General features: G+C 46.7%; 1 protein-coding gene and 1 non-coding gene across 2 annotated transcripts; both read left to right on the top strand.

Moving 5' to 3' along the window:
- Window positions 1-6,043: 6,043 nt before the first annotated feature.
- Window positions 6,044-15,137, top strand: LOC133773430 (serine/threonine-protein kinase 33-like). The gene is made up of 3 exons (XM_062210777.1): window positions 6,044-6,114; window positions 7,451-7,648; window positions 14,363-15,137. Exons 1-3 carry the CDS (start codon window positions 6,044-6,046, stop codon window positions 15,135-15,137), a joined length of 1,044 nt encoding a protein of 347 aa, XP_062066761.1.
- LOC133774025 (U6 spliceosomal RNA) lies at window positions 13,530-13,636 on the top strand. Its single transcript, XR_009868006.1, has one exon. It is a non-coding gene; the product is annotated as a U6 spliceosomal RNA (small nuclear RNA).
- Window positions 15,138-15,379: the final 242 nt, after the last annotated feature.

Genomic DNA, 15,379 nt, shown 5'->3' with positions numbered 1-15,379 from the left:
TACGTCATCTACTTTCAAGTTGAAAGAGCTTTGAACATCATGTTTGTCTTTGCAATAACCACCACCCCCCACGCCCAGCACGCCCTGGAATTCTATCCTCTATTTGAACACGGCGGTAATCAAAGAATGTAACGTAGAGGAAGAGCAGTACTGTACTGTGGTTAAGAGCATGAACTTTGGGGTCAGCTGGCCTGAATTTAAATCCAAGCTCTGCCACTTATGGACTGTGTAAGTGTGGACAAGCAAGGCATCCTCTCTGTGCATAATGATAGTACCTGCTTTGTGGGAGCATTGTGAGAAGTAGACACACAAGGGCTGGGGACAGCGGCAGGCCCATGGGACAAAGGAAGCTTGTCATCATGATTACTAAACAAAGGATCCTTTGGAGATTCTGCTGTGTTAAGAGAGAGAGGGAGAAAGAAAAAAAGAGACAGAGACAGAGAAATAATACATGTGTGAGACAGAAAGAGAATGAAGGAGGGGGAGAAAAGGGGGAGGCTGTGTGTCACCTACTTGTTAATGACAGCAAGTATAAGAAGGACAAACCAGTCTTTCTGAAACATCACTATAAACACCATGTATTAAAACTCTCTCTCTCCAGGCGTGGGGCAGTGGCTTACTGGACAAGACCACACATCCTGTTGCTCTCTAAGCGAAGCGTGCTTTCTTTCTCTGGTGAAGAATCCTGGGAACACCTTTACACGCCTTCTCCTAGCCTCCCCTGCCACTCTTCTTCATCTTGACAAGTGTCCCTGACCGGGAATGATCAGACACTCGTCCCCAGCCCCATGACTGAGTCCTCCCTCCCCAGAAATCTTCTGTCTTCTGGGGCCTCAAAACTGCTGGGAGTTTAGGCCTTAGAGTTGGTCCTGGGTGCATGTCTTACAAAGATACTTGCTGATTTGAAAGAGAAAGTCTATTCCTGACTCTGGAAATGAAGGTAGGCAGTGAGGCGGGAAGTAGAAACTACTACAGAAAAAAAAAAAAAAAAAAGGAGACGGGAAGGAAAAACAGATGGGAAAGATGGGAGGATGAGGAGCGAGGGAGAGGGGGAGGGAGGAACATTTTCCAAGTTCGCTGCGAAGCAACGGGAAAAAGCAGTGCAATGAGCCTCTTCATGTAAATATGTATGAAAATATGAACACTTGTAATAAGCAGGATAAATTTAACATGCAGAAAAATACACACACTTGAATGTTACACACAGCAGGATACAAAAGCGTAAACACAGAATGATTAGAACAATGTTCAAGGCAAACAAAAACTGATGCAGGAAAGACGACCTGACAGGAAGATGTCCAAAGTGTTAGCACTGTTGGTCTTTGGGACGGGGTCAGTTTGGGGCTTTTTATAGCACAGGCGTATTTCAGAGAGGAACCCGGCTGCACCAGCACTGCCCATCACAGACACTGTCAGTGAGGTAGCCTGGCTGCCCCTGAGCACGGAAGGAGCCTGGCCCCCTCGCTCCTTTCTTCCTGTTCCTTCTCAGGCCCGGCTTTCTCACCTCTCACCAACCCAAGTTCAAACGTTTCCAGACTATGTCTTTCCGGCCTCGATCTTCCTGCCCCGTCTGCCCATCCAGGTGTGGCCAGACTTGTCTAATGATTCCCACGTCCACTGGCTCCCTCCGTTCCCTTGCTCCTCTCCTCCTCGGCTCAGGACCCAAGTCTGTGTCCCTCAGGATAAGGTGCAAGCTCTCCCTGCCTCCCACCTTGTGTGCCACACAATCCAGCTCCAAGCCTTGTCCCTAAGCTTGGCAGCAATGTGTGGATGTTTCTACCACAGCCCTCACCACGTTCTACCCAAATTATCTGCTTCTTGTCTGTCCCCCAAATATGGAAACCCTCTAAGGGCAGAACATGCCTTTGCCGTGGTTAACTCCCAGGCCCTGAAACAATCCCCAGGGCAGGTCAAGTTCTTAACGAATAACATTGAATGTCACCTTCCTTACCAAAAACTGCCAGGGCTCTTCTCTGAAGGCAGTGCAACCTCCCGGCCTGACTTTCAAGGAAGCCAAAGGCTGCTTTTAACCTGCCTTTACAGGGCCTAGTGTCACAGTGCAATTGGTTGAGCTACCGGCATCCCATATGGATACCAGTTTGAATACCAGTTGCTCCACTTCCAATCTAGCTCCCTGCTAATGTGCCTGGAAGGGCATCAGAAGATGGCCCAAGTGCTTAGGCCCCTGTCACCTCATGGGAGACCAGGAAGATGCAGCCATCTGGGGAGTGAACCAGTGAATGGAAGATCTCTTTCTCTCTTTCTGTCACTCTGCATCACTCTGCCTTTCAAATAAATAAATAAAATATTAAAAACCAAACTTGCCTTTGCCACCTTACTTCCCACTACTCCAGCTCCACCATGCCAAGCGTGCACTTTCTATTGGGCATGCCCTGAGTGCTCTGTACCCACACGTTCTCCTCAACAGACCCAAACCTCCCTCCCAGCTTCTGGTTTCCTAAATTCTGGCTCTCCTTCAGGTCCCATCACCAGACCCACCACCTTCCAAAGTGTCCCTCAATAAGACTCATTGACAGGTTGAGCAGGTCACTCTCTCACTCACTGGTATGGAGGTGATGGTGCTGCGTGTGCCAGTTTAGGTTCCTGAGCTGTGGATCCATTTCGGTCACAGGCAGTGCCTTGGGGCGGGGGGGGGGGGGGAGGGAGCTCTTGAACCTCTCTCCCTACCCCCACCCCGGCTGTCCTGCCACTGCTTCCTGATTTCCTGCCACAGCACATGCCATGGGCAGCCAGGGAGGCCCGGCCACAGCTCACTGAAGGACCAGACAGGCACCAGGGGACAATGGGCCTCCACCAGAAGCCAGCTGCCTGGACCCTAGGACCACCCACCCAGGGTTTGCTGAATCTGGAGACAAACTTATTGTCCATGGGAGAGTACTGGCAATGAGTTTGCCCCCTCACTATTAACTTTCGATGTCTCCCCTCTGAATACCATCCAAGGCAATCAGCAGCCTCATGTTCTAGAGCTCACACTTTTTCATCCAAATCTTTCACTAATCAGGTAGCACCCAAGGCCACCCAGCCTTTGCCTTTTATGAAAATTCCTCACTCGATGAATGAATGAATCCAGTGGCTGCTGCTTCACATTTAATCTCCCATGTTCTCTGGATTTACTACTGAGAGATATTGTGAGCATCTCAGGGGGACATTCCCTCACCCCAGCTGGCTTCACAGGGGCTTCGGCTCGAGCTAGCACCACAGAATACATAGCACCTGGTGAGAGATCAGGCATCTTCTGTCTTCGAGATACGAGGGGGGCATCACAAGTCACCTCCGGGTATTTCCCCTCCCTCTGTGGAAGTGATGGCCTGAGGCCTGGAGTTGCTGTGTGGAGGGGGCTGGCTGAGAACAACCTGCCAGGTCTCTGAGTGCATTGAGGGAAGGCGGGCTTGCCCCAGCTCAGAAGACGTGGAAGCAGCGGCAAGAATGTGGGCTGAGACTCCCGGATCTCTGGGCCTGCAGTCAGCCCATTGTATGCAGATCAGGGTGAGGGCTCTTCACGCTATTACGCTATTACGACACCAGGCCATTGCCTCTGCCTAACTAGAATGAGGCCTGGGCTGATGACTCATTCTCACTCAGCAGAGCATGGGCAGTGCCTCAACCCACTGCCCAAACCACTTGTCTCCCAAGTTCCGAGCTTCCCTGTGTCTATCCAAGGGACTGCCTCCTAGCCACAGAAAAGACCTTTCTTTCCCTCCTCCACGGGTCTCTCTCAGCACGCCTCCCAACCCCACCCCACTACTGACTTCTACCTTCTCGAAATGTCCAAGCTGTTTGCCGCCCACTGGAGCTGCTTATCCCCCGAACTTCTACACTTGGGGCTTGAGAGATAAGCAGTCAACGTGACTAAATGGGCCAAGGCAGGGAATCTGTGCGTGAAAAGTAAATGAGTGGAAAGTGCGTACCCAGCCATTTATCATCACCGCTGATAGTGGCAGAATCGGTCCAGGAGGATATGCACTCCGGACTTTCAATCATCAGAGACCCCTTATCTGGGGACAGCACACCTCTCCTTCCCCTGTCACCATGGTCTCAGGTCCCTCTCTTCTCCCCAAGATCTGGGATGCCACACTTGGGTTCCTGGACAGAGGAGAAATGTTTTGTACTTCATCTACCTGGTGTTCTTCCCAAATCTGCAGCCCATGCATAGTTGATGAGAGGAAGCCCTGATGCGCATCAGGAAGGCTGTGAAGACAGCCACCACAATGCAGGTGTCACAGGGCAGAGCAGAGACCAAACAGCTTGCCCATCCAGTGGGCTGACCGCCAAAGTGCCTGGGGCTTCCTGTGCATTTCCAAATATTTCCAAAATGCAGTTTGCATTGTAGGAGAAAACAAATCCATTGTAATAACCTCCCGTACTTCTCCCTCCTCCTCTTTTGATAACGGAACAACCCCTTTCCCCCTTCTCTATCCCTCTAATAATGGAACAAACTCTTTTCCGTGTCAGCAGGGCTGCCTAAGAGCAAAGGTCACAGATCCCAAACCGTGGCCTAGGGGCCAGCCAGCCCTGTCAATGAGGGATCCCACTGGAGACGAACCTCCCTCCACTTCTCAGCATGGCCTGCCCTTGTGCAGCTTCATCTTGGACCTCCAGTGCTTGCAGTTAGATTGGGCCCAGGCCCGGCCTTTGGGAAATCTGCATGTTTCCACTGGGAAGTAAGAGTGGCAGAAACCTACCTGCCTGCCCCTGGGAGTCTGCCCAGGGCCTGGCATCCTGAAGCTTTGCCTAGGCTCCACCCAGTTCCAGTCTAACCCTGAGTGAGCTGACATTGGCTAGCTGGCCTGGCCTCACCCAGGATCCCTGTTTGGCTTGGCCTTTGGCAAGGAGGTGGGCAGCATGGGGAACTGGAGAGTTAAGCAACAGCTTCCCAAGGGCGAATTCCTGACTGGTGCCTGGTATCTGGTTTCTGAGCCAAACATGGGTGGCTCTGGCCCTGCTCCTGCTGAGTCCTGACCGTGGTTGTTTGCCACATGTTGCTTCTTGATTCTTGCCTGGATATTCCACTCCAGATGAAGAAATGAAGGGGCCTTAAAGCTGCGGGCCCAGATGTAGGTCTTATAAGCAAGCACTTGCACTGAATGCTCATAAGATCCTATGGCCCCTAGGAGCCACGCTGGTATCTTGCTAGCCTTCCTTATAGGCACAACATAAGCAACTTGACCAGGTGTTATTTCAGATACCTGAAATAGGCAAGTGCTAGCTGTCAAGCTATCAGGTGGCTGAAATGTCAGAGAGGCAGGGCATGGCAGAATGTTGGAGGCTGGGACTTATAATGCACAGATAAGAGCTGTCCTGGTCACTGTGACAGCTTTGTCCAGCTTTACCCACTCTGAGGGGGCTGAAGGGTTGTGCCTGGCTATTTTCACATGCAGGTTAGAAAGGCAATGATTCTGAATTTCTTACTCCTTGCTCTAGAGCCAACCTAACAGGCAGATCATGGCAAGCTGCTACTATCCTCTCTCCGTGAGCTAGGAGACCATAAGCTAAGGAATGCCTGCTCCTACCGCCATTTTCACCAGAAGTCCCAGAACCTGACAGGGACCACGTGTTTAAGTGAGTCCCAGTGCAATTATGAACACCTTCCCTTTTGCTCTCAAAAGTGAAAATTGGACAGTGGGTTTTATAGCCACCCTAAGTACAGAAGATATCGCATCTGTGCCAGCCATGTTCTTTCCAGATGTACAGAGAGTATGCTACAGCTGGAGAAGTCAGGGACGAGAGAGGGAAGTGACTTGTCCATGCTCACACAGTGAGTCAGTAGCAGAAACATTTGGGAGACCCTGGGGGCTCTGACTCAGGTGCTACTCACCCTCGGCACCGCCCTGGTAAAGGGAGAAGAAAAGACAGGAGTCAGTCCATTGACAACATGCGGGGGGGGGGCCAATATGTGAGTAAAACTATGGCGAAAAGACTCGTGGTAGAAAGTCATTGGCAAATCAAAGGAATCCTTAAAGCGTGTTGTTTGAGGAGCTAAGCCCACGCACCTACACGTGTGAACTGACTGTACACAGGGGACATGCCTGTACACGTGGGACCCAACTATAGAAGACTTACAAAGGGGCAGGTGCACTATAATATTGTGATTTGGTGAGTTAATAGGGACCCACAGGGAGAAGGGAAGCAGAAAACCAGACAATCAGGGGTGGCTGTAGGGAGGAAGCCTTGAACTGCCAGCTGCTTGTCACACCTGCGCCTCAGGTGTGACGGAGGTGCTCCTGGCCCGGTAGGGGCGGAGGGGCCTGGCTACCTCCTACTTGAGGACAGAGGGATTTATCGAGGTGGGAGTTGAGCTGGATTCTGGACAGAGTGCTGAGGCCAGGGTGCAGGCGCAGTGGGCAGTGGGCAGCGGGGCCTGCCCAGAGCAGACACACATGCAAGAAAGGAAACAAAGAATGTCTGCCCAGCATCCTCATTTTTTTGGTTTTATGGGAAAATGGTGAAACTCTTGCAAGCAGCGATTACAGAGGGTGGGAGTAGGAGAGAAACCACAGTGATTTTTTTTTCAGGACCAAAAAAAAAAAAAAAGAAAGAAAAGGAAAAATGTTTTTTCCCCCAAACTAAACAAAGTTAGATTGAGAAATTCAACATGTACCTCAGGGACCTGGGGCTCAAGGCGACCCAGAGGCCGACCTCCCCACAGGCGCCGGCCTCACACTGTAATGGCCGCCTGGGGAGGAGCAGCGGCCACTCACACACTGCAAGATCCGAACAGCCAGGGTTCTGTTGGTGCAGTATACTTCTCCCAGCTTTCGTCGGCTTGGGGCCACCACACTGGTGGCCTCGGCGGGTCGCCTGGGCGGCTGCCCCTCTCCCCAGGGAGGCTCGCCTGTTACCGCCCCCTAGGGGTCACCTTGAGAGCCCGTGACGCCCGGGGAGGTGGGGGGAGGCGGGGGGGGGGGGGGGCTGCTGTTACCTAACAGGTGATCACACCGCAGGCCGATTGTCCTTCCGAAAAGGTATCCTCTCTAATAACAAGATGAGACTCCGACTTCAAACAGGGACACCAAATTCTTTCGGAAGGATCGGCGAGGGCCTGGGTGGTCTTGTATTAGTTCTTTAGTGATTTGATTAAACAAAGCCATTCATTTCAGAGCTGCCTTTTTTGTTTGTTTGTTTTCAAGAAAAATGTAGGAGTTCAACCTTCTTCAGCAAATTACAGTGATTTTGAGTGAATAAAAAGTCAGTAGTCCTACCCACACTCTGCCCTGTCAGAAACAGTATCTCTGATGACAGGAAACTTGCACAGCCTGGGAGAAAAAAAAAGTCACTGCCCAATTACATGTTGGGGGTGGGATTTTTATCTACATGAAATTCTTATTCTTGACTGTCTGATTTTTGTTAACTACTGGCTCTAAATCTAGACAGGTCGTTTGCCCACAGATCCCTTTCATTGTGTGATATCTTAAATTGCTTCTAAATTGAGGTGGCCCGGCCTCAGTGCCTCCTCCATGGAGCTAGAAACCTTGAGGCCACTTGTAGGCCCCTACCTGCAGAGCCCCCCACCTGTAAGCACTGGCCTCTCTCCTGGCCGGTTGCTGGGGCTGAGCTCAGAAGCTCCCCCAGCCTCCCCAGCCTCACCCCGGACCTCCGGGCCTTTGCCCAGGCCCCAGTGCCCGAAGGCGTAGGGAGTGGGGCTCAGCCCCTCTCAGAGCCAGGGAGGGAAGTGCAGTTGTTGGGCTTTGGGGCAGGGAGGCTGTGATGCCTGTCCCCACATGTGGAACTTCGGAGCTCACGCAGGGTGTGGGCTAGCCCAACCCTGCTTCTGCATGATGGGGACGGAGAGGGGGCTTCCCCGTCCCAGGCCATTGTTGGGGCTGCTCTCGGGCCCTGCACCTCTTGAATGTGGCCCCCTGAGGCACCCCGAGCAACTGGCTGAGACTTTGGGGCCTTAAGAGTCACCGCAGGGCGGGACCTTGGCTTAACAGGCTAATCCTCCACCTTGCGGTGCCGGCACACAGGGTTCTAGTCCCGGTTGGGGCGCCGAATTCTATCCCGGTTGCCCCTCTTCCAGGCCAGCTCTCTGCTATGGCCCGGGAAGGCAGTGGAGGATGGCCCAAGTGCTTGGGCCCTGCACCCACATGGGAGACCCGGAGAAGCACCTGGCTCCTGGCTTCGGATCAGCGCAATGCGCCGGCCGCAGCGGCCATTGGAGGGTGAACCAACGGCAAAAAGGAAGACATTTCTCTCTGTCTCTCTCTCTCACTATCCACTCTGCCTGTCAAAAAAAAAAAAAAAAAAAAAGAATCACCGCAGGCACTGATGTCCTCACTGATGGCTCAGTGGCCCTTTCTGTTCAGTGAATCCCAGCAGGAGGGGAACTTCTCCCAAGCAGCCTGGATGAGGCAGCGGGGAAAACCTGTGTGGTCGCCATAGCCTCCATGCAACCCTAGCTTTTGTCACATCCACAGAAGGTGGGAGTTGCCACCAAGCTGAACCCGGAGGATTAATGACATGGTGCCAAGCGCCTTATTCCTTCTCAGAGTAGGGCCACGTCCATAGAAACTGCCACGGTGGTTCAACTCCACAGAGGTAAATGATTATTTTTTTAAATTTTATTTTATTCATTGGTAGATTTTCCCTTTTTAAAAATTGTGTATATTTAAAGTGTCCAATGTGATGTTCTGATACACATTACAGAGTGAAATGGTTACTGTAGTCAAGCAAATTAACATACTCAGTTCACATTGCTAGCTTTTGTGTGTGTGTGTGTGTGTGTATAGTAAGAGCACCTAAAAGCTACTCAGCAAATTCCCAGTATACAAAAATACAGTATTAACTATCGACCTCATGTGTACATTGGATTTCCAGACTTATTCTTCCTACATGTAACTGCAAGTTTGTACCCTTTGACCTAAATCTCCCCATTTACTCTTCCTGTTTCTGCTAAGCACCATTCTACTCTCTTTTCTATGTATTGAACTTAAACAAAAACTTCCACATGTAACAGAAACCATACCGTATTTTTCTTTCTTTGCCTGGAGTATTTCACTTAGCATGTCTTCCAGGTTCACCCATGTTGTTAAAAATGGTGGGATTTTTTTTTTTTTTTAACAGCTGGCTCATACTTCATCATGCAGCTATACCACAATTTCTTTTTCAATTTTTTAAAATTTTATTTATTTTCCCCCAAGAAACCTGTTATTTAAAGAATACATACTTCATTCATTTCATAAGTACAGCTTTAGAAATACAGTGATTCTTCCCACCATACCTGCCCTCCCACCCACTCTCCCACCCCTTCCTCTCCTCCATCTCCCATTCCCAGTCCCATTCTCCACTAAGATCCATTTTTGACTAACTTTATACACAGAAGACCAACTCTATACTAAGTAAAGAATTCAACAATTTGCACAGAAAACAAAACAAAAACTGTTCTTCAACAGACGAGACAAGGGCTGTTCAAAGTCATTGCATCTTGAAGTTAATTTCACTTTCTTTTTTTTTTAGAAACTTAACTTTAAAGAAGCACCCAAAAATGATACATCTTTTGGGAGCACTTAGACATAATTACAATACAACTCTTTGAGGACAGAGGCTCTGCATGAGAAGTTAGTACACAGTGACTCTTGTTAATTTAACAATTAACACTCTTATGTATGACGTCAGTGATCACTTGAGGCTCTTGACATGAGCTACCTAGGCTATGGATGCCTTTTGAGTCCACAAGCTCCATCAGTATTTAGACAAGGCCATCAGCAAAGTGGAAGTTTTTTCTCTCATCCCTTCAGAGAAAAGTACCCCCTTCTTTGATGACCACTTCTTTCCACTGGGGTTTCACCCACAGAGGTCCTTCATGTAGGACATTTTTTTGCCACAGTGTCTTGGCTTTCTATGCCTAAAATGCTCTTGTGGGCTTTTCAGCCAGACTGGAATGCCTTAAGGGCTGATTCAGAGATCAGAGTGCTATTTAAAGCTATTGTCATTCTATGAGTCTGCTCTGTGGACTGCTTCACATGTTGGAGCATTCACTCCTTTTAAATTCTATCTGTTATTATTACCAGACCCTTAATCCTATCCATATGATCACTTTAACACTTAAGATGGTTTTTTTACCACCCAGCTTAAGGGGACTTGGGGTCTCATGGCAAGTTTTTAAACAGTACCCTTAGAAGTAAGTCTGTAGAAATGTATGCATAACTATACAGATTTACAGTTAAAAACATCATACCCTTCATATTTGCAACTTTAAGAACATGGTGAATCTTTCCACCAGTGCCCACCCTCCTACCCATACCCCCAACCCCTCTTCCTCCTCCCTCTCTTATTTCCACTCTTATTTTTTACTGAGATCTATTTTCAATTGACTTTATACACATATGTTTAACTATGTTAAGTAAAGAGTTCAACAAATAGTATTTAAAAAAAAAAAAACTATTCCTTAACAGTTAAGACAAGGGCTGTTCAAGCCATTGCTTCTCAAAGTATCAATTTCACTTCTAGAGATTGCCTTTTAGGTGCACTATTAGTTATGGCAGGTCAGGGAGAACAAGTGGTATTTGTCCCTTTGGGACTGGCTATTTCACTAAGTATGATGTCTTCCAGATTCATCCATTTTGTTGTAAATGACCACATTTCATTTTTTTTTATTACCGCTGTGTAGTATTCCATAGTATACATATCCCATAATTTCTTTATCCAGTCTTCAGTTGACGGCATTTCAGTTGATTCCATGTCTTAGCTGTTGTGAATTGAGCTGCAATAAACATAGGGGTGCAGATAATTCAGTCACCGGTCAGTGGACACTCGAGTTGTTTCCACATATTGGCTGTTGTGAATAATGCTCCAACGAACATGGGAGTGGAGATATCTCTATAAGGTGCTGGGCATATATCCAGCAGGATTGCTGGGTCACATGGTAACTCTATTTCTAGAGGAACCTTTATTTATTTTAAGGAACTTCTATAGTGTTTTCCATAATGGCTCTCCAAATTTGTATTGCCACCAACAGTATACAAGGGTTCCCTTTTCTCCACACTCTGGCCAACACTTACTATCTCTTGTCTTTGTGATATTTGCTGTCCTGGTAGATTTGAGGTGATATCTCATTGTAGTTTTCATTTGCATTTTCGTAATGATTAATGTTGAGTACTGTTATGCATGCCTGTTGGCCATTAAAAAAATTTTTTTTTTTTTTTTTGCTTTTTGAAAAATACAGACACAGACATACAGATAGAGATCTTCTGTCTTCTGGGGTCAGTCCCCAAATGTCTGCATCAGCCAAGACTGGCTGGGCCAGGCTGAAGCCAGGAGCTTGAAACTCCGTACAGGCCTCCCAGGAGGGTGGCAGGGACCCAGTGTTCGAGCCAACATTTGCGGCCTCTCAGGATGTGCATTAGCAAGAAGCTTGACTGGAAGTTGAACAGCCAGGACTTGAACAAGGCAGTCCAAACCAGGGCGCAGGCATCCCAAGCAGCAACTTAGCTGCTCTGTCACACTCCCACCCCTGCTGGCCATTTTTACGCATTCCTTGGAGAAAAGTATTTTAGGTGCTTTTTCTGTTTTTCAATCTGGTTGGTTGGTTGTTTAGTTAGGTTTTTTACTTTTTATTTTTTTTGCACTATTGAGTTGTATAAGTTCCTCATATATTTTGGATGTTAATCTCTTATCAGGTATATATTTCACAAATATCTTTCCCAGTTTGTAAGCTGTCTTTCCTATTGTTGATGGTCTCCTTTGCTGTGCAGAACCTTGTTAGTTTGATGTAGTCCCACCTGTTCACTTTTACTTTGGTTGCCTGAGCTTTTGGTGTTACATACAAAAAAACATTGCCAAAACCAATGTGAAGGAGCTCTCTTCAGTGTTTCCTTCTAAGAGTTTGTGCTTTCTGGTTTCCATCTATTTTGAGTTGATTTTCATGTATGTTGTAAGGGATCCTTTTAATTCTTTCACATGTGAATATCCTGTTTTCCCAACACCATTTATTGATGAGACTTTCTTTTCTCTGTTGTCTTCATAGTGCTGTTGTCAATAATTAGCTGATCATAGCCTTGGGTTTTTCTCAGCTTCCTATTCTGTTCTATTGACCTGTGTCTGTTTTTATACAGTACCATACTGTTTTGATTAGTATAGCTTTGTATTAAATTTGAAATTAGAAAGTATGATGCCTCCAATTTTGTTTTGCTTTCTTATGATTGCTTTGGCTATTTGGAGTCTTTTGTGATTGCGTACAAATTTGGGAATTGTTTTTTCTAGTTCTGTGAAAAGATAGCATTAGAATTTTGTTGGGATTTATACTCCTTTTAGTAGTAGGATATTTTAACAGTCCATGAGCATGTTATTTCTGTTTATTTGTGTCATCTTCAATTGCTTTCATCAGTGCTTTAGTTTTCAGTGTATAGATCTTTCACCTCCTTGGTTAACTTCATTACTCTGTATTTTACTTTTTTATAGTACTGTGAGATTGTTTTCCTAATTTCTCTCTTGGCTAGGTCATTCTTGGTGTAAAGAAGTGCAAATGGTTTTTGTATGTTGATTTTGAATACTATAATTTTACTGAATTCCTTTATTAGTTCTAACAGTGTGAGTATCTGTGTGTGTGTGTGTGAAGTCATTGGACTTTTCTACATATAGGATCTTGTCACCTGTAAACAATGATACTTTTATTTATTTATTTCTGATTTAGATACCTTTCTTTTCTTTTCTTTTCTGGTTTCTCTGGCTAGTCTTTTTAGTACTATGTTGAATGAAAGTAGCAAAAATAAATGCCCTTATCTTGTATCAGGTCTTAAAGAAAAAGATTTCTGTTTTCCCATTGATTATGATGCTATCTGTGAGCTTTTAATAAATGGCCTTTATTATGTTGAAGAAATTTCCTTCTATGTCTAAAGTGCTTTAAGAGTTGTTGTTAGGAATGCTGTTGGATATTGTCGAGTGCTTTTTCTGCATTTATTGAGATGATTGTGAGTAGCCTGCAAGAGCGATTTGTGAAAACAACTTGCAAAGTGTTTGTGCTTAGTGCACCAATCCAAAAAGGGATCATGTGGGCGAGAACTTCCAAATAAGAATAAAGGAAATGCTCTCAGGGAGGCCGGGGTGGTTGAGCAGCTCAACCCAACACCCAAGATGGGCGTATCTGAATAATCGCTTGAATCAAGGCATGTAATATTGGGCCTTCTCAATTTTCTCTCCATTCCATAGCTAATCAGTAGCTTCTGCTCTAATTGTACATCACTGTCATCATCTACCCCCTACCCAAAGTGGTCAGCATTAGACATTCAGTGAGTGTGGATCAGGTGAAGGCAGTAAAAGCTAATTGAAGAGGTGAAAAAAAAAAAGGCTGTGCTACGAATGGTGGTGGAACCACTGGCTAGCCATTTGCAAAGGTCAGCTTAAGCTGATTTTGACCTTGCATTTTACCTCCAATAAATTCTTCATAGATAAAAAAATCTTAAAGGTAAAATTTGAGCCCATAAAATGTAAAAATGGTGCATGTGTTTGTTGATAATCTCCATAATGGGAACTCCTTTCTGGTGTGGAAGCAATCTATTAAAAATAATGAATTTGTGCTCGCTTCAGCAGCACATATACTAAAATTGGAACGATACAGAGAAGACTAGCATGGCCCCTGTGCAAGGATGACATGCAAATTCGTGAAGCGTTCCATATTTTTTGAGTGAACCAGCAGATGGAGGACCTCTCTCTCTCTCTGCCTCTCCTTCTCTCTCTGACTTTCAAATAAATAAAATAAATCTTTATAAACAACAATAAACTTAATATCATGAAAGAATATACTTTTCTATGACAGAATTACCTTTAAAAAAGTGACAGGGGTGTACGCTTGGCATAGCAGTTAAAAGACACCCCTGGTGGGGTGTCCGCATCCCAAATCAGAGTGCCTGAGTTCGAGTCCCAGCTCTGCTTCCAATTCCAGTTTTCTGCTAATGCCCACTCTAGAAGGCAGCAGGTAATGATTCAACTGTGTCCTTGCCACTGATGTGGGAGACCCACATGAAGCTCCTGGCTCCTGGCTTTCACCTGACCCTGCCCTGGCTTTCAGGTATTTGGGAGTAAATCAGCAGATGACCTCTGTCTCCTCCACCCCCATCTCTCTCTCTCTCTCTCTCTCTCTCTCTCTCTCTCTCTCTCTCTCTCTCTCTCTCTGCCTTTCACATAGAATAAATAAAGTCTCATCAATAAATGGTATTGGGAAAACAGGATATTCACATGTGAAAGAATTAAAAGGATCCACCAGGCCACACTTGAAGCTGGTTGGGGCAGCAGGGGAATGAGTATAGATGAGGAAGTCAAAGAAAATGGTTCCTTAAGGTTAGTAATGCAGGAAAGAGGTTTGTGAATGAAGAACAGAATGGAGCAGATTTACACTTGGCCTCCTCAGATTGGTGACTGATTTTGGCCTAGCAGTGAAGAAGCAAGGCAGGAGTGAAGCCATGATGCAGACCACGTGTGGGACTCCGAGCTACATGGCCCCTGAAGTTATCAATGCCCACGACTATAGCCAGCAGTGTGACATTTGGAGCATAGGTGTCATAATGTACATTTTGCTGTGTGGAGATCCACCCTTTATGGCAAGCTCAGAAGAGAAACTTTTTGAGTTAATAAAAAAAGGAGAACTACGTTTCGAAAATCCAGTCTGGAATTCCATAAGTGAAAATGCTAAAAGTGTTTTGAGACAGCTCATGAAAGTAGATCCTGCTCACAGAATCACCGCTAAGGAACTCCTTGATAACCAGTGGTTAACAGGCAACACACTTTCCTCAGGGAGACCATCCAATGTATTAGAAATGATGAAAGAATGGAAAAATAACCCAGAAAGTGATGAGGAAAACACAGCACGTGAGAAGAATAATTGGCCCATTCAAGAAAAATCAAAAAGTTATGAACTCAAAGGAAATGTCCATGATGTCAATGACACTTCAGATGAGGAGGAAGAAAAACAGCCCACTGCTTCTGCAGAGGAGTCTCCCTCAACCAGTAAGAAGGCAAATACAGACAACGCGGACACGTGCTGTTCAACTTCCACATCTGGCAAGCTCCTCCCCGCGGATCCCAAGGGTGAACTGGAGAAAAGCCCCGTGACTTCAGGCCAAGGGACCACAACCAAAGTCACCGTGAAATCCACTGCCCTGGCTAAAATCAAAAAGAAACTGTAAGGCTCCCTCCACTGCTGAATGGTGCGGAAACAACAGAAACTGCCCTCTCTAGTGCCAACACGAGGGGGTAGAAGGGAACAAGGACAGTGCTCTACTGAGCTTGTAGCCTTGGAGCTCCGTGGAGTCCTGCCACGCGCGTGTGTTTGCCCACTTAAAATCCAAGCTGGTTCTCTCCGGAGCAGCGGGACTGCTGCACGTGGTGTTAAAGGAACAGCCAGCAGCAGGCCGGACGGTGGCTGCAG

This window comes from Lepus europaeus, chromosome 14 (genome assembly GCF_033115175.1).
Source record: "Lepus europaeus isolate LE1 chromosome 14, mLepTim1.pri, whole genome shotgun sequence".
NCBI lineage: Eukaryota > Metazoa > Chordata > Mammalia > Lagomorpha > Leporidae > Lepus > Lepus europaeus.
Note: the sequence above shows the minus strand (reverse complement) of the source record. Positions and strands in the feature narration are given on the sequence as shown.

Excerpts from the sequence above, each read along its gene's own strand:
- LOC133773430 (XM_062210777.1), top strand. The coding sequence starts at position 6,044 with ATGCCTGTACACGTGGGACCCAACTATAGAAGACTTACAAAGGGGCAG. Across the intron at positions 6,115-7,450 it reads CACTATAATATTGTGATTTG|GTGGCCCGGCCTCAGTGCCT; the intron begins GTGAGTTAATAG and ends TTCTAAATTGAG. Across the intron at positions 7,649-14,362 it reads AGGCCCCAGTGCCCGAAGGC|ATTGGTGACTGATTTTGGCC; the intron begins GTAGGGAGTGGG and ends TGGCCTCCTCAG.